Source organism: Nicotiana tabacum, chromosome 20 (assembly GCF_000715075.1).
Source record: "Nicotiana tabacum cultivar K326 chromosome 20, ASM71507v2, whole genome shotgun sequence".
Taxonomy (NCBI): domain Eukaryota; kingdom Viridiplantae; phylum Streptophyta; class Magnoliopsida; order Solanales; family Solanaceae; genus Nicotiana; species Nicotiana tabacum.
In genome coordinates this window covers 116,626,762-116,653,085 of record NC_134099.1, presented here as the reverse complement: position 1 = coordinate 116,653,085, position 26,324 = coordinate 116,626,762, and the positions used below count along the sequence as shown (strand labels likewise).

Genomic DNA, 26,324 nt, shown 5'->3' with positions numbered 1-26,324 from the left:
TAACAAGATTGAGGCATAATGCAAGAAAAACTACATGCAAAAATATGAATCTTTAGCCAAACATGAAAGGCCCTTTAGCACCATGGGGCAAATAATAAGAAGAAACTTTATTGACTCCATTTAGAATAAATCTATAAAAAGAAATAGACCTTGAGTTAACTTCATCTTAAAAGTTATTTTATTATAAGGTGAAGATTTCCCATGACCAAATATTCCTTATCCGACGTGGGAAACCAACAGTAACCCTTCAATACAGACCAATTCAATCCAAAAAGAGCAGCATTGGCTTCTTAGCTGGAGGAGTAGTTTACGTAACCATATTACTTGTGACGTGCACGAAATCATGTAAACTAAAAAATGGCTTCTACACATAAAGTCTATCATTTTAATAGCATGCTTGGTCGACAAAATTCTGGAAAACTAAAAGTCTTTCTTTTAAGAACTGAGAGTTATAGTATTTGGAGAAGTTTCTAGAAATGAATTGATTGTGAGCCTACAGGGAGGATGTTAAATTTGTGGCCGGCTTATCATTGGATGCAGAAGTTGAGAATTAATTAATTCATGAAAAATGCCTTTAAAAAATTTATATAACTTAATATAAATCCTTCACGTACAATAAATATTTAAAATCATTCTTGGAATAATCTTGATCTATCCTTGCTGCTAACCCGGGAGGAGCTATAATGTCAGTAGGATGGACTTTTGGTACATTTTTGTTTTCCTCTACTTTTGTTGCCTTCTCTTAACGGACGAGAAGTTCAAATAAATTATTGCAGTAGACGTTTTGCAACACAAGCATGTAGAAATGCAAGTGATTAATTAAGAATTAACTCGTGATACAATAGTGCCCAATGTGTTAGTTTAGGGTAAGGGGCTGGTCAAAGGCTTGATTAATGTGGAAACACTGTATTCATTCATTCGCATATAAAAAGTTTTGTCTTGTAGTCATATCCAAAGGTCATACTGTAGCTGATTAGTAGTGTTGAATAAAAATAGTAGCAAGTGGAATGAATCTAATACTGAATTAACAAGGAATCAATCATCTTGCTAAAAGGAAAGGCCAACAACCCTCTTTTCCTCGGAGTCCCTCTTTAATTTGTTTAAAAGGAAGACTTGAAGATGTTCTCAAAATTTGAACCTGTGTTCTGGAAAACAATGCATTCCCTTCTTTTTTTGATGTTTTTGGTGCACACCGCGTGGGTGGCAACGGCTAATGTAACAAATGGTTGTGCTTCAAAAGTCAAGAACATATTCATTTTATCAGGACAGAGCAACATGTCAGGCCGTGGTGGAGTCTTTAATCATACCAGCCCAGCAGGTATGGTTAATTTGACTTGGGATGGTGTCGTTCCACCTGAATGTCAGCCCAATCCATCAATCGTCCGACTTAGCGCAGAACTTAAATGGGTTGAGGCTAAAGAACCTCTACACAAAGACAGAGATGTGAACAAAACTTGTGGGGTTGGTCCTGGTATGTCATTTGCCAATACACTCTTGAAGAGCGACCCGAATATTGGAGTGATTGGGTTGGTCCCGTGTGCTATTGGCGGCACAAATATTACTCAATGGGCTCGTGGTGGTTGGCTCTACAATGAAATGATAAGGAGGACGAAGGCGGCGTTGCAAGGCGGAGGGACAATACGAGGGATGCTGTGGTACCAGGGAGAGAGTGACGCTGTGGACCCTGAAGATGCTGCATTGTATAAAGGCAGATTGAAGAAATTCTTCAAACATGTGCGCAAGGATCTGCAGCTGCCTATACTCCCTATTGTTCAGGTAATGAAATGATCTTTTGTTCACAGAGAAAGTCAATGCTCATGTTAACCATCCGGTATTCAAAACTTACTAGCTCGGCTAATTATTAATCCAGATTAGTGACGAGTAGGTCCACTATGAGGTGAATCGCTCACTACCAAGAAGTCTCCATTTTAGGGCCCAAACCTGAAACCTCTGATTAAGGATAGAGGGACCATCCCGCTAAGACTCTTGGTTGTAAATAGTTTACTACTATTCCATTATTCTCATGTATTTCCCATGTCATTATGGAGAATTTCTTAAGATGGGTCCCTATACAACTCGAAGCTAGATCAAGATTTTGACTAATTTTCGTTGGTTATTGTGCTGCCGTTGTTGTTGTTGTTGTGGGTGTAGGTGGCATTGGCGACAGCACCAGGGCCTTATATAGAGGAGATCAGGAAAGCTCAGCTGGGGCTTAAGCTTCCGAACCTGAGATGTGTTGATGCTAAAGGGCTACCAGTTGGGCCAGATTTTTTGCACCTTACAACTCCAGCACAAGTTCAGCTTGGTCTGATGCTGGCTGATGCCTTTGTTCGCACTCAAAATTAAGGTGCATTCTCCCTCTTAAGACTAGTAGTGTGCCCAAAATATTATCGATGTCGTGTTAAATTTTCTACCACCAATGCATTTCGACTCATTATGTCAAGTTATTTACTTTATTTTCCATATTACCAAATTAGATTTATTTTAAAGAGTTACTTGGTGCTGCAAGTCGTGCTCTTAATCTCAGTGTGTAAAAAACTTAGTTACACTGTTAATGTAAAGAAGTAGAATTCTTATCTATTTAGTTCTTCATATTTCATCATTTCATGGCTTTAATTTGTTTGTAATGGATGTTATGTTGTTTCTGGCAGGAATTTTCTTATCAGGCCCGAGGTTGAAGACTGCGGTTCTGTTGGCATTGAAAGTACAAGAGGCGGGGATTAAAATTTAGTCGGCTAATATGAACATTAATTGACTAATCCACGAGACAGAAGGAGTAAAAGCAGTAAAGAGCAATAGTAAGACATACACGATTTATACTGGTTCGATACCGTTGTGGTACTTACATCCAGTTCCCTTGGGTCACAAGAGTTCTCTTAAGATCTTGAATAAATTTACACGATGGTATCCATCAATATATAGAATCAGCAATTGAGTTCTAATCAAGTGACACAACTTTCTTTTGCACTCTAGATCTCTCTATCTTTTGAGATACTGATAACTCAGAATTACAATGTTTGAACTAAGAAGTAGACAGATTTGGAATGCTCTTTTTGTAGTTGCAAGGTCTTCTTCTTGAGAGAGCTTCCCTTTTATACCAGAGAAAAGAGCCATTAAATCTTTATTGGAAACATGAGGCTCAAAATCTTTGATTAAGGGATTTGACCCAAGAGATACTTCTTTGAATCTTGCTCTTTGACTGGCCCAGACTCGGATGTGACCTTTCATGTTCCGGCTGATTTCAAGGAGCATATTCTTTGAAACTGGAATGGGTTCCCTTGATTGAGTCAAAAATGCTTCTTGATTGACCATTAATGATTGTAACTGAATATTCGTTCACTCCTTAAGTTGAGCTGCCTCTTAATGATCATTAATGCAGTAACTAATTCTTCTTTCTTTCTTTATTTTGAATCCAGTAGCAATCTTGCTAATTATCTTTATTCTTTCCTTTTTGTTTACCCAAAAATATAACAGAAGATAATATTGTTATAATTGAAACTTAACCTTAAAACCTATCAGGCATTATATTAACTGCCACAGTATAGAAAATTCGGTTGACGAAATAAACATGCCAACTTTTACGGTATTGAAGTTGCTGGCTGACTTTCAAAAGAACAAAAGATAAAGTTTGTGTATGTTGACGTTTGAAAGAAAAAAGAAATTAGGTGTTTAATGATACTATTATTTCTACGTCATTCGTACTATTTTAAATTTCAGTTAATCGTTCTTCTCCTTGGAGGTGATCATATAGTTTTCTTTTGTTACTAGTAGTTTAATTAGCCACTTGTAGAGGTAGCTTAGTATAAATGGTGCGTGTGGGAATATGCTAAAAGCCATTTGTCATGAGTAATCATTTTGTTTTTTCTTCATTGTTACGTTGTGCTCCTTCCGCTTCAATTTATAATTTAGGGGTGTTAAATGGGCGGGTTGAGCCGATTTTGGGCGAGTCAAAATGAGTTGAGTTAATAATTGAGCGGGTCTTGGGCTAAAATGGGTTGTATCAAGATGTACTAAAATTCAGGTCATTGCCCAACCCGCCCAATTCTTTTTAAGTTTTACTTAATATATGTTGTCTTCTTATGAATTGCATAATTTCTAAATAAGACCTTTTTCTTTTGTTATATAATTTATTTCTAAGATATTTTGGCAAAGTTACTCATTGATCAATTTGAGTTAAAAATTGGCCCAAATTTTAATGGGTTGAAATGGGTTGGGTCAAGATGAGCTTAAGTTCAATAAATAGGTGGGTCAATAACTAGCCCAACATTGAATGAGTTGTGTGAGTCATTTGGGCTTGGACCAAATTTAACCGCCCTTATTTATATGGAATGATTTAACTTGTCTAGCCTTGTCACAAGTTATGACAGTTATCAGGAGTTCGATACAAAGTGTCCAGGAATCACCGGGAGTTTCTATTTGATAGGCTTGTCCAAGGTCCTGATAAATCATCAGGACCTTAGTATTAACTGTGTCGTAATTTAGAACAAATTGTTCACATATTCTGGTGGATCCCCAAGAGTTTCTAATGTATGGACTTGTCATAACTAGTCTTGGTGAATTATGTGGAGTTTACTACAAATGTGTCATAACTTTGGAACACATTGTTTACAAATTCTAGCGGATCTCTAGGAATTTCTAATGGATAAGGTTGCCACAAGTCTTGATAAATCACCATAAGCCTTGTTAAATTGTGCCATAATTTTGGAACAAATTGTTGTCATATTCTGGCGGATCTATAGGAGCTTCTGATTGATGGATTTGCCACAACTACTCCCGGTGAATCACAAGGAATTAAACACAAATTGTGTCATTATTTAATGGTCTGGCATGCAGTTAAGCAGGTTGATTCTGGAAATCACTTTCTACAGATTCTGGCGAATCATAAGAAATTTCTGAAAAATTTCACCAACACATTGTTTGCTTAAAACTAATCCAAATTTGTCAGGAACAACATCAGAATCCAGATGGCTTTATTTTATATTCAACATCTTATTAATCCCAATAATTCTCGATGGTTAAATTCAATCCAAACCTTCGAAAGTTAATAGAATTACTTTATCTTCTTTAACAATAAAGTCAAACAAACCCAAATAATTTGGTATTTTCAAGGTTCTTCTACAATCCCAATCCAAACCAACACAAATAAGGTCATGAGTTTTCAATTTTCTACGGCACATATGAAAATGATGGAGAAGAAGAAGGAAGAGGAGGAGCACAAGTTCTGGCGGGTATTTGTATAATTACTATACTTTCTTTGACATGACCAAAAGTTAATCGCCAACCTTTAAGGATGCACACTGTGAAATTTCTTCACTTGGACCCTAATTTATTTGGATCTCCAAAGAAGGGCATATTTATAAAAAAAATATTGACCTAACAACTTTTTAGATTTCGTTTTTTAAATATAAACTTTTTTGGTTAAACTTTCTGTATTTAAAATTCGCTGGCTCAATTAATTGGGATTCATGCCGATTAAGCCACTATGAATAGGTAAGGAGCTTCTTATGATGGTATTTTTATTGGGTTAATTTCACAAATGGTGATATAACTATAGTTTTTTTTCACTAAAATCATGTAACTTTATCTTTTCACACAAAAATCATAACCATGATTCTTTATTTACCAAAATCATATAATTATATTTTCTCACACAAAAATCATAAAAATTCTACTAACTCACAAAAAATCACAGTGATAGGAAAATATAAATTTTCACAAGAATTTTCTTATTTTCAGCCTAATAAATAATAATCAAATTAAAATAGGAATAACTCAACCCGACGTGGCTCACCCGATCCAATACTCATATATATAAATTAAAGTAATACTAAAAGTAAATAGTAAATCCTTCAAAACATGATACTTCTATTGTTTATTTTTCTTTTCGAGATTTTTATTCAAATTTATAGCATTTTTATTTCAAGTGCTCTGTATTTAGATATTGAATCTGAATTCTCTAATTAACGGTGAAGGTTTCAAACTATCATACTCCTTTGTGGTATTATAGTCTAAACTACATGCCTTTTTGCTACTTACATTACGTCCTAACCTGATATGACAATGTATATTATTGTCGTGAATCTTTGGTCCTAGAGAATGATTGGCTCAATATTTGTCGTAGTTATTTATATTCATTCCATTTTATATCTAATAGGAGTATTTATTTTTCATTTTAACGGAGGGGGGGGGGGGTTAGATTCTACAGCAGTGAATTTTGTTTTGGTTGTCGTCATCTAAAGGAGAATCCATATCAGTGAATTTTAGTGCAGTTTAGTTTAGTTGTCTTATTTTAAAGGAGGAGAATTTCACAAAAAATGATCCACGTGGGAGGATCCGCTTTTATATATCAATTGAGCTAGGATATTCTCCTCGTATTGCCGGCAAACTTGGTGAGCTCCATTTTAATTTGTGGAGTTCGTTAATTTCGGAATTTCGTCTTATTATTTAGTATTTATTAGAGACTTTATAGATAGAGTCAGAACATAATCATGGATGTCCACTTTGCATTACATTTTATTTCAACGTATTTAAGATACAAAAAAATTTCTTTTTAGAATATTATTTCCTTTAAAGCTTCAGAAAAGAATTTACTTTAGATTATCTTAAATTGTGTTGAGATGCATTGCATAATAAAAATATAATAGAATAGAAAAGCCAAGATGATTCGTTCGGTCAAATTAAGGCACCAAGTGCTAGTTATGACTTGGTCAAAAATCAGATCGTGACACAAGATTGGTTAAGCATTCATCAAAAGAGGGACCAAACACAGAAAAATCATCCATAAAGATCTGAACAAGTTGTTCCACTATATCGATAAAAATTACCAGCATACACCTTTGAAAAATCGCAGGTGCATCACATAACCCAAATGACATTCTCTTAAATGCATAAGTGCCATAAGGGCATGTACAAATGATCTTTCTTGATCCTCCATGGCAATAGTAATTTGATTATATCCCAAATAGCCATCAAAGAAACAATAATATTCTTATCCGGCTAACCTGTCAAGCATTTGATCAGTAAAGGGGAGGGAAAAACCATCTTTTCGTGTAACATTATTTAACTTCCTGTAGTCTATGCATATTCGCCAACCAGTTACCATCGTAGTTAAGATTAATTCATTTTGATCTTCACTATAACAATCCTATCTCCCCTTTTATATGTACATTGGACAAGACTTACCTGCTTACTGTTGGAGATAAGAAATACAACACCTGTGTCGAGCCACTTAATCACTTCTTTTCTTACCACCTCTTTCATGATTGGATTTAGGCGGTGCTAATGTTCCACACTAGACTTATGTTCTTCCTCCATGAGTATTTTGTACATGCAGAATGCAGAGCTAATACCCTTTACGGCAGACACCATATATCCAATGGCACGTTTGTGCTCCTTAGCACCCTCAACAACTTCTCTTCCTGTAAGTTAGACAAATGAGAAGAAATAATCATAGGTAAAGTGTTAGAACTTCCCAAATATGCATAATGAAGATGAGAGGGTAACAGTTTGAGTTCCAGTTTTACGGCCTCCTCAATAGAATGCTTAGGTGGTTGACCACTTGGCCTATCCAGAGGCTCAAACCGGGGTTCTTTTCTAATGCATTCACGTGATGCATCCGGAATGTGCATTCTATCCTTACCCCCTTCTTCAAGTTCCATGTGATGGAATAACATTGGTGTTTTTTTGCAGCGCATCATCTTTAAATGCACTCATCCAGGGTTGGTTCGTCTGCTTCCACTATAGAAATTAAGGCAAGGTCCCCGTAATGGCGATGCAACTGAATGGCTCATTACACATTGAAGACTTATTCTTCATTGTTAATCCTCATGATTATATTACCTTCTCAAATTTTGATAATTGCATCTCTAGTGGCCAAAAGAGGTCGTCCCAAGATGATAGGAACTCACTCATCAACCTCGTAGTCCAAGATGATAAAGTTTGATAGGAATATGAACTTCCCAATTTATAGCAACACATACTCAATTACTCCCTCGGGGTATGCATGCGATCTATCAGCCAACTATATAGCCTAACTGCTTGAACACTGATAACGACATCAAATTTATATTTGCACCCAAATCACACAGAGCTTTACCTACATCAACTTCACCAATACTCACAAGGATGGTAAAGTTTCCGGATCCTTAAGTTTTTGCGGAAGCTTGTGTTGATCCTAGAAGTGCACTACTCAGTGAGTGCGATGGTCTCAAACTTAGTTAACCACCTTTTATTTTTCACTATGTCCTTGATATATTTAGCATATTTTGGGACTTCGCGAAACATGTCCACCAAAGGGATGTTTAAATGTATCTACTTCAGCATATATAGAAATTTTTGAAATATGCGGTCATCATTCTTGTATTTTAGCCTTTGAGGAAAAAAGGGTGGTACCCTTTTTGCTACATGCTCAGATTCGACTATTTTTTTCTTAGCCATCTCCACAGGTTTTGGCACTCTTTCTGCTTCGATCCCAGATGACTCCTTATGTACTTCTACCAATTCTCTCCCATTTCTCAATGTAACTGCATCGACTTGAGGATTTTTCTCTATATCTCATGGGAGAGCTCCCGCAGATTTAGTGTTTTGATTATTTATCATCTACACGAATTGACTCTCTAGATTTCTGAACTCTATACGTAGTTGTTGATTGTCATCCATTATCTTCTGGTTATCGAGTACACGATTTTTCATCATATCGGTCAAACTTTCCTCTACTTGTTGTGGTGGTTTCAGTGGGTGATTATAATTACCTTGAGGCTTGTTGTTGCTCTGATTTTCATATCATGGAAAGTTAGGATGGTTCCTCTACTTTGGATTGTATATATTACCATATTGAGTATTATAATTCATCAGACCTCTAGTTTGCTTCCCCACATAGTAGATGAGTTCGGGGTTTATAGGACATTGGTCACCAATGTGGCCTTTCCTATAATACTCACAATAAATTATTATTTGTTGCACATGCTGCACAGGTTGCATTTATGCTAGAGATGGCTTTCCAACTTGATTTGCTATCTTGGCTACATCGGCTCTCAATGCTGTTAAAGCATCTATTTCGATCATACCATTCGTCTCAGGACCGATTTCTCTACTTGGTTCTCTTTCTCTTTGCCAATTCTAATCATTTGTACTAAATTTGCTAAGCAAGACCTGGATTTTACCGTATAGTTTCTCCATGCACATATTTTCGCAAGTGGAGTCTATGTACATTTTGGAAGCTTCATCTAATATTTCCACAAAAGTGTAACTCAAAACTTCTATCTGACCATGGTGTGGGCAGTCTCTAAGTAGCTTCTTATATCGCTCACAAGCTTGGTGAAGCATTTCGACTTCCTTTTGTTGGAATCCAGAAATCTGGCTCCTTAGCGATTTTGTCTTCCAAGAGGGGAAAAATTTAATTAATTTCCACGCCATATCATCCCAGGTTCTAATTGAATTTGTAGGCTCCTTTTGTAACCACTACTTTGCTTTTAGTGAAAAGCGAAATAATGTCACTCAGACATTATCCGAAGAGATTTTTGAAAAATTGTAGGTTTCTGTGATCTCCAAAAAATTCTAAATGTGCATATGCAGATCCTCATATGGCGGCCCCACATACTGACCTTAGGATTGTATCCATTTTACTATGTATTATTATAGCTCAAAATGGTTGGTGATGGTTGGATTGATGATGACTTGTGTTATATTTGCAAGGCTAGGCCTTGCAGCTATGATCACTAGTAGATCTTGATTGACCTCCATCCTTACAGGTTGTGGAAGTTCAACAATTGCCTATTGATTCTCGATTTCCTTAACATGTGTTGCCGCTTTTGCTATTTCTTTAGCTTCTTTTGGTGCTTTCTTATTTTTGTGTAAGAGTCTCTCAGGTTCGTTCTCAAAGGATTCAAGCTTTTCTTTACCCTCGCCTTTTTTTCCTGACATTCACTTCACAAGTACCTGAGACAAATCAGGTAACTTAACCAAATCAAAAGTTAAATAGAAAACTTATAAAATCCACTCAATTAAATAATCAATTGCTAATTCTCGGGCAATGATGTCAAAAACTTCTTGGTTCTCCAAGTACACACAAGTATACATGGCCATCAAGTAATAAAGTGACTTGAAAGTCGGATGTCGAACCTACATAGACTTAGAATAATCACTAACTAAAATCAATTAACTATCCAAGGTAATCAAAAGTAATAATTTTTCTACTAAACTACTGTTACAAAAATTGAATAAGCATTCAACTAAATTAATAAGGAGAAAGCGTTTTGTGGTTGGATTTTGATCAGAGGAGATGAAGATTCCAGTGTTGTGGTCGATTTATCAATCTTATTAAGTTTCTAACTACAATTGTTAATCCAAATTATCTACGATTGCTAGTTGACCAGATCGTTTATATAAAGGGCATATTTCTATAATACTATGTGTCTATCTACAATATATCAACCATATATTTCTATGGTATTGAATCTATCATGAACAAATATAATATGTCATTCAACTAAGCAAGACTATTAGATATATTTCGATCCAAATTGTGAAATCCTTCCTCGAGGATTCAGAAACAAGCTCTCTTAATTCTACTCTAACCTAAATATATCTTTTCCAAGCATAGTAAAGATAATGAGGTAAATTGGTAGCTACAATAATTCACAAGTTAAAACTATAATTAAAGAGAAAACCACAAGATGATAATTCGAATAAAAAAAGATGTAATTAATAAATATCAATATTTATGACAATCATAACCCTAGAAAATAGAGTTCTTAGCCACTCATGTTCGTAGTAATAATTATCCAAGTATTTGCGTTACCAAATTACAAAACAAAGATGAAGGGGTGAAGAACTCTATGATTTTCTCCTCCAAAAGTTATTCCACGTGATGTTCTAGCGGCCAAATAATGTCCAACCCACAAAAGCAGGTTTTGAACTCCTTCTATACATGTTGGGGCGTGTAGGATCGAAACCGCCAAGTTCCAGGTGAAATAGGATAAAATTCCCGCTAAGGCGCTACGAGGGGCGACGAGCTCAAAACACACCACGAGCGCAAAATACAACACGAAATTAATGCTCGCTAGCCAAATATAGCATAGAAAATTATCGTCTCCAAAGGGATTTGATTTAAATAATGTTCAAGTAATTTCTGATTTGAACGCTATTCAGGATGATTAACACTTTGATTGGAATGATTATGAACTAAAATTAACAACTAAAACTAAGTTAATTAACAATTGATTACAGTAAGACATGAGTTGAACAACATCAGAATAATCAATGGGAGAAATAAGGTCATGATAGGATAGGTGTAAGATAGCTATTCGGGATCTAACTCTAGTTCAATTCACTCTTATGTTCTAATGATTCTCACGAATTTACTCGATGATTATTGAAATCGTATAGCCAAGACTCCTCTCTCGATTACATTTGAACTTTACAAGTTGAACTAATATAAAGCACTATGAATGTATGCAAAAATACGTTAATGGACTAGTCCTTAGGAAAACGTCTCTCGAATATTCTCCTAACTTGATTTAATCAACAATTCAACAAGCTCTTTCTATTACTTAAAAGAATCACTAAATTAAACAAAATGAAATAATGCAAAGATAATCACCCAAAATATTTCTCTTTCGATTAAATAATTTGGTGAACAAAATTGCAATTAATTCAAAGCTCCATAAATAAATTCATACAAAATTGCTAGAGTTAAAATCCACAAATATCAACCAAACACCATATTTATCAAACCCTAAAGTAAAATACTCCATAGTCATGGATAAAGTCATCACAGATAAAGTTAAAGAATAAGAAAACATGAATTCAATCCAAATTCAGGTGTTGAGTTGAGGAAAGAATGATGAATCCTTCTGCCTTGGAGTCTCCAATACTTTTCCAATCCATGGGTCAAAAGTCCCATCAAAAACATGTTTCTAGTGTATTTATACCAAGTCAGAATATGCCTGGACCAAACTACCCTCTTTGAGCCGAAGTGAGAAACCTATTATTTTACGCTCCCGGCGTCACACAATGCTATGCGCCCTGTGTTGCATTAGTGTATTTTACTCGGTTGTAAACTCTCTAAACTTTTCTTGTCTAACACACTTTTGTACTAATGCGTCCTGCCATACTGTGCACTCTGCATCGCATTAGTGCATTTTCCTGTTAGACCTAAAAACTCCAAGTATCTGAATTTCTCAAGCTTCTGACGAACTTTTGTACTAATGCAATGCTCAATGCCATGCTTTATGCGATGCACTATTACACTTTTCTCTATCCCATGAATTTTCTTCCAACTCTCGTATATAACGCCAGCCCATGAACCCTGGAAATGGTCCTAGATGATCAATTGAAGCTTTTACTCGGACTTCGAAGCTTTATGTTTCATTATGGCTCTGATTTAAGTCCTGAACACACAACCACATTATAAGTACAAATTTCTCATAATTAAGGTCAAACACGATTGAAATGCAATCAAAGATAGGTGAAATTGATACCAAAATCCATGCTTCTAGCCTTCCATCAACACCCCACACTTAAGCCCTTATTCTTCCTCGAGCAATAAGACTACACTCAGAGAGACAAACATTTTATGCAACTTTCCTAACTCATCATGCCAAGAATATTTAGAACAAACCAAGAACCATGCCATAACATCCTAGCATCAAGACTCGACTCAAAAATACTAAGTATTTTTTGAACCTACTCACTTACTCTAACACAAAAGCCAAAGACACTACCTTTCCTTCGCAAGTCATGTGCCCTCACACAAACGATAGATATTAGTTCCACACACAATAAAATTCAAGAACAATTAGGAACTCATATAGAAGGAATTCGCTCACTCTAAGAATAAAATTCATGTGTCACATGAGATGTACCATAGGCTTGCCCGTAGTGTGATACTCTACTACTTTGAGCTCATTCAGTAAAGAATCAAGTAGGACTTAATTTGGTTATAATGTAGGCTGCCGAATGGGTAGGATATATTTAGATACAGTGATTACACCTGTCATGACCCCGATTCGCCCTCCGTGAACCATCGTGACGGCACATAGTCTCTACGACTAGGTAAGCCTAAAATGCGAAAGATAAACAAACTCACGGAAGAAACAATTTAAAATAGAAACAGAGTAATAAAACATCGTTTAAAAGTGCCGCTCGGCATACACAATATTTAACTCTCAAAAACTAATACATATTCCCAAAACCTGGAAACCCATGAATCACAAACTAATGATTACTACATAGTGCACTAACTCCAGAATAGTCTAAAACAAAATAAATATAGAAGGGCTGTAACTACAAGAGAGAATGGAGAGAGACTCCTCGGTCTGCGGATGCGGCAGATATACCTCGAAGTCTCCGAAGTGTCGCTTAGCCTCAAGGATGGTAAGTCTGAGTCGAAGTACTTGGATCTACACATGAAAAACATGCGCAGAAAGGGCATGAGTACACCACATCAGTACTTAGTAAGTGCCAAGCCTAACCTCGGTCGGGTAGTAACGAGGAGGGTCAGAGCCCTACTGAGATTTAAATAAATATAGAGATGACGGAATAAGATAAACAGTACAATTGATACAGTAAGAATTTAATACAGGATAATAAGGAATACAATAACGGAAATAGAGATAAAGACAAAACACAAGGAAATACCACTCATAATAAGGATGATAACCGGGGATCTCTTAGTATCTTCAATATATATGCCGAGGATCTCTTGGTATCCTCAATATATCCAAGGGATCTCTTGGTATCCCGAGGATCTCTTTGTATCCTCAATATATGCAAGGGATCTCTTGGTATCCCGAGGATCTCTTGGAATCCTCAATATACGTGCCAGGGATCTCTTGGTATCCCGCACCTTAGTTCAAATCATAAATACGTACAGGGGATCTCCCGGGATGCCGTCCCGTAGTCCCAAAGTAAAACACACAGCAGCAACACAAGAATACTCAATTAAACTCAATTTCGTACCAAGTAAAACATGAAGTTCTAATCTAACATGCTTCACATAATTCATTTAAGGAAGTTTAAGCAAATAAACAGTTAAGTCAATTAGACATGCTTTTTCTAAGCTAACAACAGGTTTAAATTGCAAGTAACATGAAACAGGAAAAAAGAACACAATTGAAATTTCTTAAAGAAAATCAGATTTTTAACAATTAGCTCAAATACGCACTCGTCACCTCACGTACATGGCATTTCAATTATCAAATATACCAAATCGTAAGGGGAAGGTCCCCCACACAAGGTTAGAAAAGCCACTTACCTCGAACCAGCTTAAATCAATCTGAAAACCATGCTTTTGCCACGAGTACTCGACTCCAAATGGCCCGAATCTATTCAATTAAATTTCATAATGTAAATAACACTTCAAGTAACTGATTCTACGAATAAATTCTAAGTTAATGCACGAAATTAGGTAAAATGACCAAAATGTCCCTCGGGCCCATATCTCAAAATCAGGTAATATTTACATTTCAAGAATCCTCACACTCTCACGAGTTCGGTCATACCAAAAGTACCAAAATCGGACCCCAATTGGTCCCTCAAATCATCACTTAAAGGCCTCTACTTAGTCAAGCCTTAACCCACAAATTACTATTGATTTTCCTTAATTTTTCATGCTTAAATTGATAATAATCATTCCAATAACGAGTTTAGGGACCAAAGAACTTACCCCATTGAACTCCTCTGAAAACCCCTCTTGAAAAGTGCTCCCCAAGCTTCTTCCCGTTTGAAAAGATGTAAAAAATAGCTAAATTTCACGAAGGCAAGTATATATATGTTTCTGCCCAGCGATTTCCGCATCTGCGGCCCTGTGATTGCTTTTGCGGTACCACTTTTGCGGACCAATGGTCGCATCTATGACTTCTCATTAATTTCTTTTTTTCCGCTTCTGCGATAGATCCTTCGCACCTGCGGTTTCGCAGGTGCGATACCCATTTCGCACCTGCGGCTCCTGCTGGACCTCCCCAAATTTTGCTTCTACGATTGCTCCGCCGCTTCTGCTGCTCCGCACCTGCGGGACCCAACCGCAGGTGCGGTTATGACAGATATCAGCAGCTGAAGCTGCAACTCCAAACTCCAAAATCCTTCCATCAACCATCCAAAATCATCCTAAGGCCTCCGGGACCTCAACCAAAGGCACCAACAAGTCTAATACCACTGTCCAAGCTTATACCAATCCTTAAAACACCTAAAACAACATCAAAACGACGGATCAACAATGGATTCAAGCCTAAAAATTCAAAAACTCTAAAAATATGCTTTCGATCAAAAAGTCTGTCAAACCTCATCCGAATAACCTGAAATTTTGCACACATGTCACATTCAACACTACAGAGATACTCCAACTTCCAGAATTCCATTCCGACCCTCAGATCAAAATCTCAATATCGAACCGAAAACTTCAAAAATTCAACTTTCGGCATTTCAAGCCTAAATTAGCTACAGACCCCCAAAACATAATCCGATCACGCCCGTAAGCCTGAAATCACTCAACAGAGCTAACGGAACCGATGGAATTCCATTTCGAGGCCGTCTTCACACTGCTCTGACTACGGTCTAATTTCTAGAACTTAAACTCTCATTTAGGGACTAAGTGTCCCAAAACTCTCCGAAACTGAAAACCGAACATCCCAACAAATCAAAATAGCATAAATAAATACGGGGAAAGCAGTTAATAGGGGATCGGGGCGTAAATTCTTAAAATGACCGGCCGGGTCGTTACATCCTCCCACACTTAAACATTTGTTTGTCCTCGAACAAGTATAAAGACATACCTGAAGTAGTGAAAAGATAAGGGTCGCATATCCTGCTCGGTCTCCTAGGTCGCCTTCTCGACCGGCTGACCCCGCCACTGAACCTTTACCGATGCAATGTTCTTTGACCTCAACTTTCTAACCTGCCTGTCCAATATTGCCACTGGCTCCTCAACATCGGATAGATCCTTGTCCAACTAGACTGAACTGAAATCCAACACGTGCGACGGATTACCGTGATACCTCCGGAGCATCGAAACATGAAATATCGGATGAACTTCTGCCAAGCTCGGAGGTAAGGGAAGCTCATAAACAACCTCCCCAACACGCCTCAATATCTCACAAGGGCCAATAAACCTCGGACTCAATTTGCATTTCTTCCCAAACCTCATAACGCCCTTCATAGGCGAAACCCGAAGTAGAACCCGCTCTCCAACCATATAGGATACATTATGAACCTTCCTGTCCGCATAACTCTTCTATCTGGACTGGGCTGTATGGAGTCTATCCTAAATCACCTTAACCTTTTCCAAAGCATCCTGAACTAAGTTTTTGCCCAATAATCTAGCCTCACCCGGCTCAAACCAACCCACCGGGGATCTACACCACCTGCCATATAAGGCATCATACGGTGCCACCTGAATGCTGGACTGATAGCTGTTGTTGTAGGCAAACTCCGCCAATGGCAAGAACTGATCTCAAGACCCTTCAAACTCAATCACACATGTACGGAGCATATCCTCAAGAATTTGAATAGTGCGCTCGGACTGTTCGTCCGTCTGAGGGTGAAATGCTATACTCAACTCTACCCGAGTACCCAACTCATGCTGAACGTCCCTCCAGAATCATGATGTGAACTAATTGCCTCTATCTGAAATACCATGCAGACGAAAAATCTCTCGGATATAGATCTCCACCAACTGATCCGAAGAATAAGTAGTACACACAGGAATAAAGTGAGCGGACTTGGTCAATCGATCGACAATCACCCAAATAGCATCGAACTTCCTCAAAGTCCATGGGAGCCCAACTACAAAGTCCATGGTGATTCGCTCCCACTTTATCTCTGGAATCTCTATCTGTTGAAGCAACCCACCCGCTCTCTGGTGCTCATACTTCACCTGCTGACAGTTAAGGCACCGAGCTACAAATCTAACTATATCTTTCTTCATCCGCCTCCACCAATAGTGTTGCCTTAAATCCTGATACATCTTTTCGGCACCCAGATGAATAGAATACCGCGAGCTATGGGCCTTCTCTAGAATCAACTCCCAAATCCCATCAACATTGGGTACACAAATCCGACCCTGCATCCTCTATACCCCGTCATCCCTAATAGTCACATCTCTGGCATCACCATGCTGAACCTTGTCCTTGAGGACAAGTAAATGAGGGTCATCATACTGACGCTCCCTGATACAATCAAATAAGGAAGACCGAGAAGCCACGCAAGCTAGAACCCGACTGGGCTCCGAAAGATCCAATCTCACAAACTGGCTAGCTAAGGCCTGAACATCCATTGCCATAGGCCTCTCTGATGCTGGTAAATAAGCCAAACTCCCCAAACTCTCTGCCCGATGACTCAAAGCATCGGCCACCACATTGGCCTTGCCCAGGTGATAACAAATAGTGATATCATAGTCCTTTAACAATTCTAACCACCTCCTCTGGCGCAAATTTAGATCCTTTTGCTTGAATAGGTGCTGCAAGCTCCGATGATCAGTATAAATCTCACAAGGCACACCGTATAAATAATGGCGCCAGATCTTCAGGGCATAAACAATGGCAGCTAACTCAAGGTCGTGGACCAGATAATTCTTCTTGTGCACCTTCAACTGTATGGATGCGTAGGCAATCACTCTATCGTCCTGCATCAAAACCGCTCCAAGGCCAATCCTCGAGGCATCACAATAGACCGTATAAGACCCCGAACCTATAGGCAATATCAAAACTGGGGTTGTAGTCAAAGCTGTCTTGAACTGTTGAAAGCTCGCCTCACACTCTTTCGTCCATTGGAACAGAGCACCCTTCTGGATCAGTCTGGTCATAGGGGCTGCAATCGATGAAAACTCCTCCACAAAACGCCGATAGTAACCCGCCAAGCCAAGGAAACTGCGGATCTCTATAGCTGAGGATAGTCTGGGCCAACTCTACACAACCTCTACTTTCTTCGGATCTACCTGAATACCCTCACTCAATACCACGTGGCCTAAGAATGCCACAGAATCCAACCAAAACTCACATTTCGAGAACTTAGCATATAACTTCTTCTCTCTCAGAATTTGAAGCACAGTCCTCAGGTGCTGCTCATGATCTTCCCGACTCTGGGAATACACCAGAATATCATCAATAAAGACAATGGTGAATGAGTCAAGATACGGACGGAACACACTGTGCATCAAATGAATAAAGGCTGCTAGGGCATTGGTTAGTCCAAATGACATGACAAGGAACTCGTAATGACCACACCGAGTCCTGAAAGCAGTCTTTGGGATATCTGACTCTAGAATCTTTAACTTATGGTAACCTGAGCGCAAGTCAATCTAAGAAAACACCCTTGCACCCTGAAGCTGGTCAAAGAGATCATCAATATGAGGTAGAGGATAACGGTTCTTCACTGTAACCTTGTTCAACTGGCGATAATCAATACACATATGCATAGAACCATAATTTTTCATCACAAACAAGGCAGGATCACCCCAAGGTGATACACTAGGCCGAATAAAACCCTTATCAAGCAATTCGTATAACTGATCCTTCAACTCCTTCAACTCAGGAGGAGCCATACGATACAAAGGAATAGAAATGGGCTGAGTGCCCGACAACAGATCAATGCCAAAATCAATATATCTATCAGGTGTCATGCATGGAAGATCAGCTAGAAACACATCGGAAAAATCCCGTACTACTATAATTGAATCAACTGAAGGGGTATCAATACTGACATCTCTCACATAAGCTAAATACGCATCATACCCCTTCTCAACCATACAGTGATCTTTAAGAAAAGAAATAACTCTATTGGGAGTGTGATCTAAAGTACCCCTCTACTCAACACGCGGTACACCTAGCATAGCCAACATCACAGTTTTGGCGTGACAATCAAGAATAGCATAATGGGGCGACATCCACTCCATGCCTAAGACAAAATCTACCATGCTGAGCAACAATAAATTGGCTCTGGTCTCAAAACTACTAAGAGCAACCAAACACGACCGATAAATGCGATCCACAATAAGAGAATCTCCCACAGGAGTAGAAACATAAACAGGGGAACTCAAAGAATCCTAAGGTCACCCAAATGCAGTGCAAAATAAGAAGACACATAAGAGCAACCAAACACGACTGATAAAGGCGGTCCACAACAAGAGAATCTCCCACAGGAGTAGAAACATAAACAAGGGAACTCAAAGAATCCTGAGGTCACCCAAATGCAGTGCAAAATAAGAAGACACATAAGAGTAAGTGGAGCCTAGATCAAATAGAACCGATGCATCTTTGTGACAAACCAGTATAATACCTATGATGACAGAATTAAAGGTAACTGCCTCGATATGGGCAGGAAAGGCATAGTATCTGGCCTGGCCTCCTCCTCTAGGGCGACCTCTACCTCTCTAACCTCCACTTCTAGCTGGCTGAGCAGGTGGGATAGCAACTGGAGCTGAAATCATAGCCTAAGAACTCTGCGGGGCACGTTGTGGCTAAGAAGTCTGTGGAGGTGCACCCTTCCCAAGTCTAGGGCAATCCCTCACCACATGGCATATGTTACCACACTCAAAACAAGCTCTGGGAGGACGTGGTGGCTGTGACTGACTCGGGCCAGGTCTGCCAGAATGACCTCTGAAAGCACCCCGCGTAAGGGATGCGCTAGATACCGGAGGTGCATAATGAGGCTCCTAAGGCCTAGGAGAAGCTGGAATACTACTGGCTGCTGGAAGAGTTGAATGAATAGGGCAACTCATATAACCCCTACTATGATGACCTGCAGCTAGGGCACGGGCACCAGAATAATGGCCCGACTCTCAAGACCTCTTGGCCTTCATCTCCTCCCTCTCCCTAGCATGCATACCCTCAATCCTCCTAGCAATGCTTACCACCTGCTGATAAGAAATATCCATCTCCATCTCACGAGCCATGCTAGACTTGATGTTGGGAATAAGACCCTCAATAAACTAGCAAACCCTCTTGAGAACAGTAGAAACCAAGGCTAGTGCATGCCTAGCCAAGCTAGTGTAACAGATAGCATACTCTGAGATAGTCATAACACCCGGGCGCAAATGCTCAAACTCCATGCGCCATGCATCCTTGAGGCTCTGAGGAACATACTCCCTCAGGAACAGATATGATTGAGTCCAAGTCAGTGAAGCAGCCTCATCCGGACTGTCTAACTCATAGGTACGCCACCACTCATAAGTGGCTCCTCAAAGCTAGAAAGTAGTTAAGAAAACCCCGCTCGATCCTGATATACCCATGGTATGGTAAATACGGTAACACACATCCAGAAATCCCAAAGCATCATCCGATGCTAGACTACTGAATAAATGAGGCTTGTACTTCTTGAACCTCTCAAGCCTCAGCTGCTCATCCTCAGAAGCCGCTGCCCTGTCCTCGGGTTGATCTCGGACTCCAGGCTGTATGGGAATAATCTCAGGGACCTGCTCAACATGCACTCGCTGCTCAGGAGTGCAGGTGGCGAGAGTCTGTGCTCCTCCCCTGCCCTGAGATGTAGCTGTAGCAAGGGGAATCAACCCTGCCTGAGCCAAAGTGGTGTACATGCTCATGAACTGTGGAAGAGTCTCCTGAAGTGCTGGAGTAGTAGTAGTAGTAGGCGTATCAGGTGCTTGGACTCTGGCCGGAACTGCTAGTGGTACCTCGGCGGCAGCTCGCAGGTGCTCTTGCTGCACCACGTGTACGTCTTCGGCCTCTACTCAGTCCCGACCTCTAACGACTGCAGTAGGGGCGCGAGTGCCTGATCATCTCGGGTAGTGCATGTCCTCACCATCTATTAGAGAATAGAAGACAGAAGTTTAGAATTGTAATGTCAAATCTCGCACGACAAGTAAATCAAATGAAGTGGAATTTTCCTAACAGTTACATAGCCTCTTGTAAATAAGTACAAACGTCTCTGTACCAATCAACGAGACTCTAATAAATCGGCTTGTGATTCATGACTCCTATGAACCTATAGCTATGATACCAACTTGTCACGACCCCAGTTCACCCTTCATAAACCATCGCGACGGCACCTAGTCTCAACGACTAGGTAAACCTAAAATGCGGAAGATAAACAAACTCACGGAAGAAATAATTTAAAACAGAAACAAAGTAATAAAACAATGTTTAAAAGTACTGCTCGGCATACACAATATTTAACTCTAAAAAACTAATACATATTCCCAAAACCCGAAAACCCATGAATCATAAGCTAAGGATTACTACATAGTGCTCTAACTACAGAATAGTCTAAAACAAAATAAATACAGAAGGGCTGTAACTACAAGAGAGAATGGAGAGAGACTCCTCGGTTTGCGGATGCAGCAGATATACCTCGAAGTATCCGAAGGGTCGCATTGCCTCAAGGATGGTAAGTCTGAGTCGAAGTACCTGGATCTGCACATGAAAAACATGCGCAGAAAGAGCATGAGTACACCACAACGGTACTCAGTAAGTGCCAAACCTAACCTCGGTCGGGTAGTGACGAGGAAGGTCAGGGACCTACTAAGATTTAAGTAAATATAGAGATGACGGAGTAAGATAAGCAGTATAATTGAGAATCTACAGTAAAAATTTAATACAGGATAATAAGGAATATAATAACGGAAATAGAGATAAAGACAAAACACAAGGAAATACCACTCATAACAAGGATGATAATCGGGGATCTCTCAGTATCCTCAATATATATGTCGGGGATCTCTTGGTATCCCGATGATCTCTTGGTATCCTCAATGTATACAAAGGATCTCTTGGTATCTAGCGGATCTCTTGGAATCCTCAATATACGCAAGGATCTCTTGGTATCCCGCGGATCTCTTGGTATCCTCAATATACGTGCCAGGGATCTTTTGGTATCCTATACCTCAGTTCAAATCATAAATACATACAGGGGATCTCCAGGATGTCGTCCCATAGTCCCAAAGTAAAACACACAGCAGCAACACAAGAATACTCAATTAAGCTCAATTTCGTACCAAGTAAAACATGAAGTTCTAATCTAACATGCTTCATATAATTCAATTAAGGCAGTTTAAGCAAATAAACAGTTAAGTCAATTAGACATGTTTTTTTCTAAGCTAACAACAGGTTCAAATTGCAAGTAACATAAAACAGGAAAAAAGAACACAACTGTAATTTCTTAAATAAAACCGAATTTTTAACAATTAGCTGAAGTACGTACTCGTCACCTCACGTACAGGGCATTACAATTATCAAATATATCAAATCCTAAGGGAAAGGTCCCCCACACAAGGTTAGGCAAGCCACTTACCTCACACCAGCTTAAATCAATCCGAAACTATGCTCTTGCCACTAGTACTCTACTCCAAATGGTCTGAGTCTATTCAATTAAATTTCATAATGTAAATAACACTTTAAGTAACTAATTCTACAAAGAAATTCTAAGCTAATACGTGAAATGAGATAAAATGACCAAAACGCCCCTCAGGCCCACGTCTCGGAATCAGATAAAATTTACATTTCCAGAATTCTCACACTCTCACGAGATCATTCATACCAAAAGTACCAAAATTGGACCCCAATTGGTCCCTCAAATCATTACTCAAAGGCCTCTACTTAGACAAGTCCTAACCCACAAATTACCACTGATTTTTCTTCATTTTTCATGCTTAAATTGATAAAATTCATTCCAATAATGAGTTTAGGGACCAAAGACCTTACCCCAATGAGCTCCTCTGAAAATACCTCTTGAAAAGTGCTCCCCAAGCTTCTTCCCGTTTGAAAAGAGGTGAAAAATAGCTAAATTTTGCGAAGACAAGTATTTATATTTTTCTGCCCAGCGATTTCCGCATCTGTGGCCCTGGGACCGCTTCTGCGATCCCGCTTTTGTGGACCAATGGTCGCATTTGTGACTTCTCATTAATTCCTTTTTTTCCGCTTCTGCTATAGATCCTCCACACCTGCGGTCTCGCAGGTGCGATACCCTTGTCGCACCTGCGGCTCCTGCTGGACCTCCCCAAATTCTGCTTCTGCGATTGCTCCGCCGCTTCTGCGGCACCGCAACTATGGGACCCAACCGTAGGTGCGGTTATGACAGATATCAGCAGCTGAAGCTGCAACTCTAAACTCCAAAATTCTTCCGTCAACCATCCGAAATCATCCCGAGGCCCCCGGGACCTCAATCAAAGGCAACAACAAGTCTGATACCACTGTCCAAACTTATACCAATCCTTAAAACACCTAAAACAACATCGAAATGACGGATCAACCACCGATTCAAGCCTAAAAATTGAAAAACTCTAAAAATACGTTTTTGATTAAAACGTCTGTCAAACCTCGTCCGTATGACCTGAAATTTTGCATACACGTCACATTCAACACTACACAACTACTACAACTTTCGGAATTCCATTCCGATCCTCGGATCAAAATTTCACTATCGAACCGGAAACTTCAAAAATTTGACTTTCGGCATTTCAAGCCTAAATTAGCTACGGACCTCCAAAACACAATCCGATCACGCCCCTAAGCCCGAAATTACTCAACGGAGCTAACGAAACCGACATAATTCCATTCCGAGGCCGTTTTTATACTGCTCTGACTACGGTCTAATTTCTAGAACTTAAACTCTCATTTAGGGACTAAGTGTACCAAAACTCTCTGGAACTCAAAACCGAACATCCCCACAAATTAAAATAGCAAAAATAAACACGAAAAAAGCAGTTAATAGGGGATCGGGGCGTAAATTATTAAAACGACCGGTCGGGTCGTTACAACACCTCCCTATGAACTTTAATACATACAATTCAAAATCTCAACCCTATACTTGTGTTGAACCAAATCCCAACCTTCAAAACATAATAACATCAAGCTCCTAATTTCTTTAAGCACAAACAAAATAAGAAATATCAGTATAAATGAAATCTTTTCTAATACATACCCAAACTCAAATGTTTTTATTTTTTTTTTCATTTCAAAGTTCTGAATTTTTTTCTCAAGCAAATTCACTTTTATTTTTCAATTCCTTACACATGACTTTCATAAATTTTAAAATATTGCACATTTCTTTATTTTTTTAGTTCCACTGAAAATCCAACCATACCTCTACTTAGATTTTAACAAGCTCCTAATAATATCAAGTGCTCAATAGAGGAAAAAAGTTCAAATAGATAATTAATTCAAATAAAGGGGCCAGGCTTGTAATGTGATTGTCAAAGAAAGTAGGATTACAGGCTCAAAGGGGATAACTAAGATAAACACTAATTAGGTGGATAAAAGCATATATCTGTCTCAACAAAGAAACACCTCTATCACATCCTAGACTGAATATGACTGCTATTTCGCTTTGCAAACACACGGGGTAAGTTTTTGATATCAACTGACATGGACAAAATATCAACAAACACATACATTGGTACATAACTCACTCAGGACCGGATTTATCCTGACTCTCTAGTCAAAGCAGTTAAGTAGAGTCAATATGAAACAATTTAAGGCATTATAGACGAGTCAAGAAATGAGCCTAGGCGTCACAACTGAAGCACTCACCGCTCTCAAGGCACCACAGAGTTAAGACAAGTTATCTCCATTTAACACCATAGCAAAAGACTTCTCTATTCCTAACAAAGAAAAATTATCTACACCTGGTTCAAGCAAAACCCTTGAAAAAGAACTGCGGCACAAAGAAAAATTAAGGAAAATTGCTACACTATCAAAGAAAAAGAAAAAATAAAACAAAAATAAGAGACACATATTCCACTTTAATATATTAAGAAGACAGTCAACGAAATCCATCTTCGGGAAAGGTCTAAATTTTTATTTTATTCTCAATTAAAATAATGATGAAAACACACACAAAGATAAGGAGAAGAAAAACAAACACACATATACAAATTTTCATCCTCCCCACACTTTAAATTATGGCATGTCCCATGATACACAAATAAAAAGCAAGTGTTAAACAAATCTCTCCTTAATTATCTAGTCTGGGTCTGGATTAATGTCAGGGTCCACCTTGAATGCCCGACCAGTGCACACAACCATGTCAATTTTTTTTTCCACTTCTTCGGGCACACACAACACTTATCCTGCTTTCCCTTTTCACCTAGCTCCTTTAGGACATCCACCTTAGAGTATGTAGTTGACTCATCTCTAGGTGCACTTATTGTGTCATTTATCTTGAACACCACTCTTTCTTCCCCCACTCTTAGAACGAGCTTCCTTTCCTGAATATCCAATATAGCTCTGCCCATAGCTAAGAAGGGTCTCCCTAAAATAGTAGGACCTCTTTATTCTTTTCCATGTTTACCACAATGAAGTCAACTGGGAATGCAAATTTGTCCACTCGAACTAGCACATCTTCAACTATTTCTTCAGATAAGATTGTAATCTGATCCGTCAGCTCCAATGACACAGGTATAGAACTAATTGCTCCAATCTCTCTCTCAAGTTTTCTGATAATAGACAAAGGCATAAGATTAATAGATGCACCTGAATCACCCAAATTTTTCAAAGTTAGTACTTCCTAAAGAGCAAGGTATAATGAAACTCCTTGGATCTCTATACTTTCAAGGGAGCTTATTTTTAGAATCGCACTATAATGCTCTATGAGCTTGAAAACCGAAGTCTCTTCCACTTTTCGCTTGTTGGATAGTATCTCCTTCAAGAACTTGGCATATGCTGGCAATTGTGAGAGTACCTATGTGAAAGGTAGGTTAACATGAATCTGCTTGAGTACTTCTAGAAAATACCTAAATTGTTTGTCCAACTTCTCTCTTCTCTTCTTCTGAGGGAAAGGTAGTGCATGCATATATTTTCTCTCCTCTATCTCCTCATTTGTTGATTCTTCCGTCTTCTTCTTTTTAAAAATTCCAGTCTTCCTCTTCTTCTTTATATAATCCTTTGTGTCTGCCCTCACTTTATCTTCTTGATTTTTGTTGTTTCTCTGCTCCTCTAAAATCTCCATTTGGCTTTTGATCTAATCACCTTTTTAGCAATGGGGTCCTTCAATACTTGGCCACTCCTCAAAGACACCACATTTATTATTATTTTTGGATTCCTTTCGGTATCAACAGGAAGAGTTCCTGGAGCCCTTTCAGACAATAGATTAGCAATTTGCCCACCTATTTTTCTAAGTTCCAAATGGTTGTACCATAGGTTTCAAGTCTGTCATATATCATAATAATGAAAACCTTTATTAAATCTTCCATTCTAGAATGATTAGATTGTTGAGGCTGGTATTGCTGCCTTTGCTGATATAGAAAATCTGGAGCTCCTTGTCTCTGGGGTCTGGGATTATTCTGTTGCCATGCATTCAAACTACCACCAGGTGAACTCCACGAAAAATCGAGGGGTGCCTCTCGCCTGTGGAGTTGAAATTGTTTCCGCCTTGATAATTTA

General features: G+C 38.8%; 1 protein-coding gene and 1 non-coding gene across 2 annotated transcripts; both read left to right on the top strand.

The window, feature by feature from the left end:
• The first annotated feature begins 1,013 nt into the window (after positions 1-1,013).
• LOC107823771 (putative carbohydrate esterase At4g34215) lies at positions 1,014-3,388 on the top strand. Its single transcript, XM_016650477.2, has 3 exons — positions 1,014-1,776; positions 2,152-2,347; positions 2,652-3,388. The coding sequence occupies exons 1-2, from the start codon at positions 1,120-1,122 to the stop codon at positions 2,344-2,346; spliced, it is 852 nt and encodes a 283-aa protein (XP_016505963.1). The 5' UTR covers positions 1,014-1,119; the 3' UTR covers position 2,347; positions 2,652-3,388.
• A 5,874-nt stretch (positions 3,389-9,262) lies between these two features.
• LOC142174983 (small nucleolar RNA R71) lies at positions 9,263-9,369 on the top strand. The gene has a single exon (XR_012704180.1). It is a non-coding gene; the product is annotated as a small nucleolar RNA R71 (small nucleolar RNA).
• The last annotated feature ends 16,955 nt before the right edge of the window (positions 9,370-26,324 follow it).

Bases quoted from the DNA above. Each gene is read 5' to 3' on its own strand.
- LOC107823771 (XM_016650477.2), top strand. From the start codon at position 1,120: ATGTTCTCAAAATTTGAACCTGTGTTCTGGAAAACAATGCATTCCCTT. The intron at 1,777-2,151 runs GTAATGAAATGA...TTGTGGGTGTAG, and splicing joins CTATACTCCCTATTGTTCAG to GTGGCATTGGCGACAGCACC.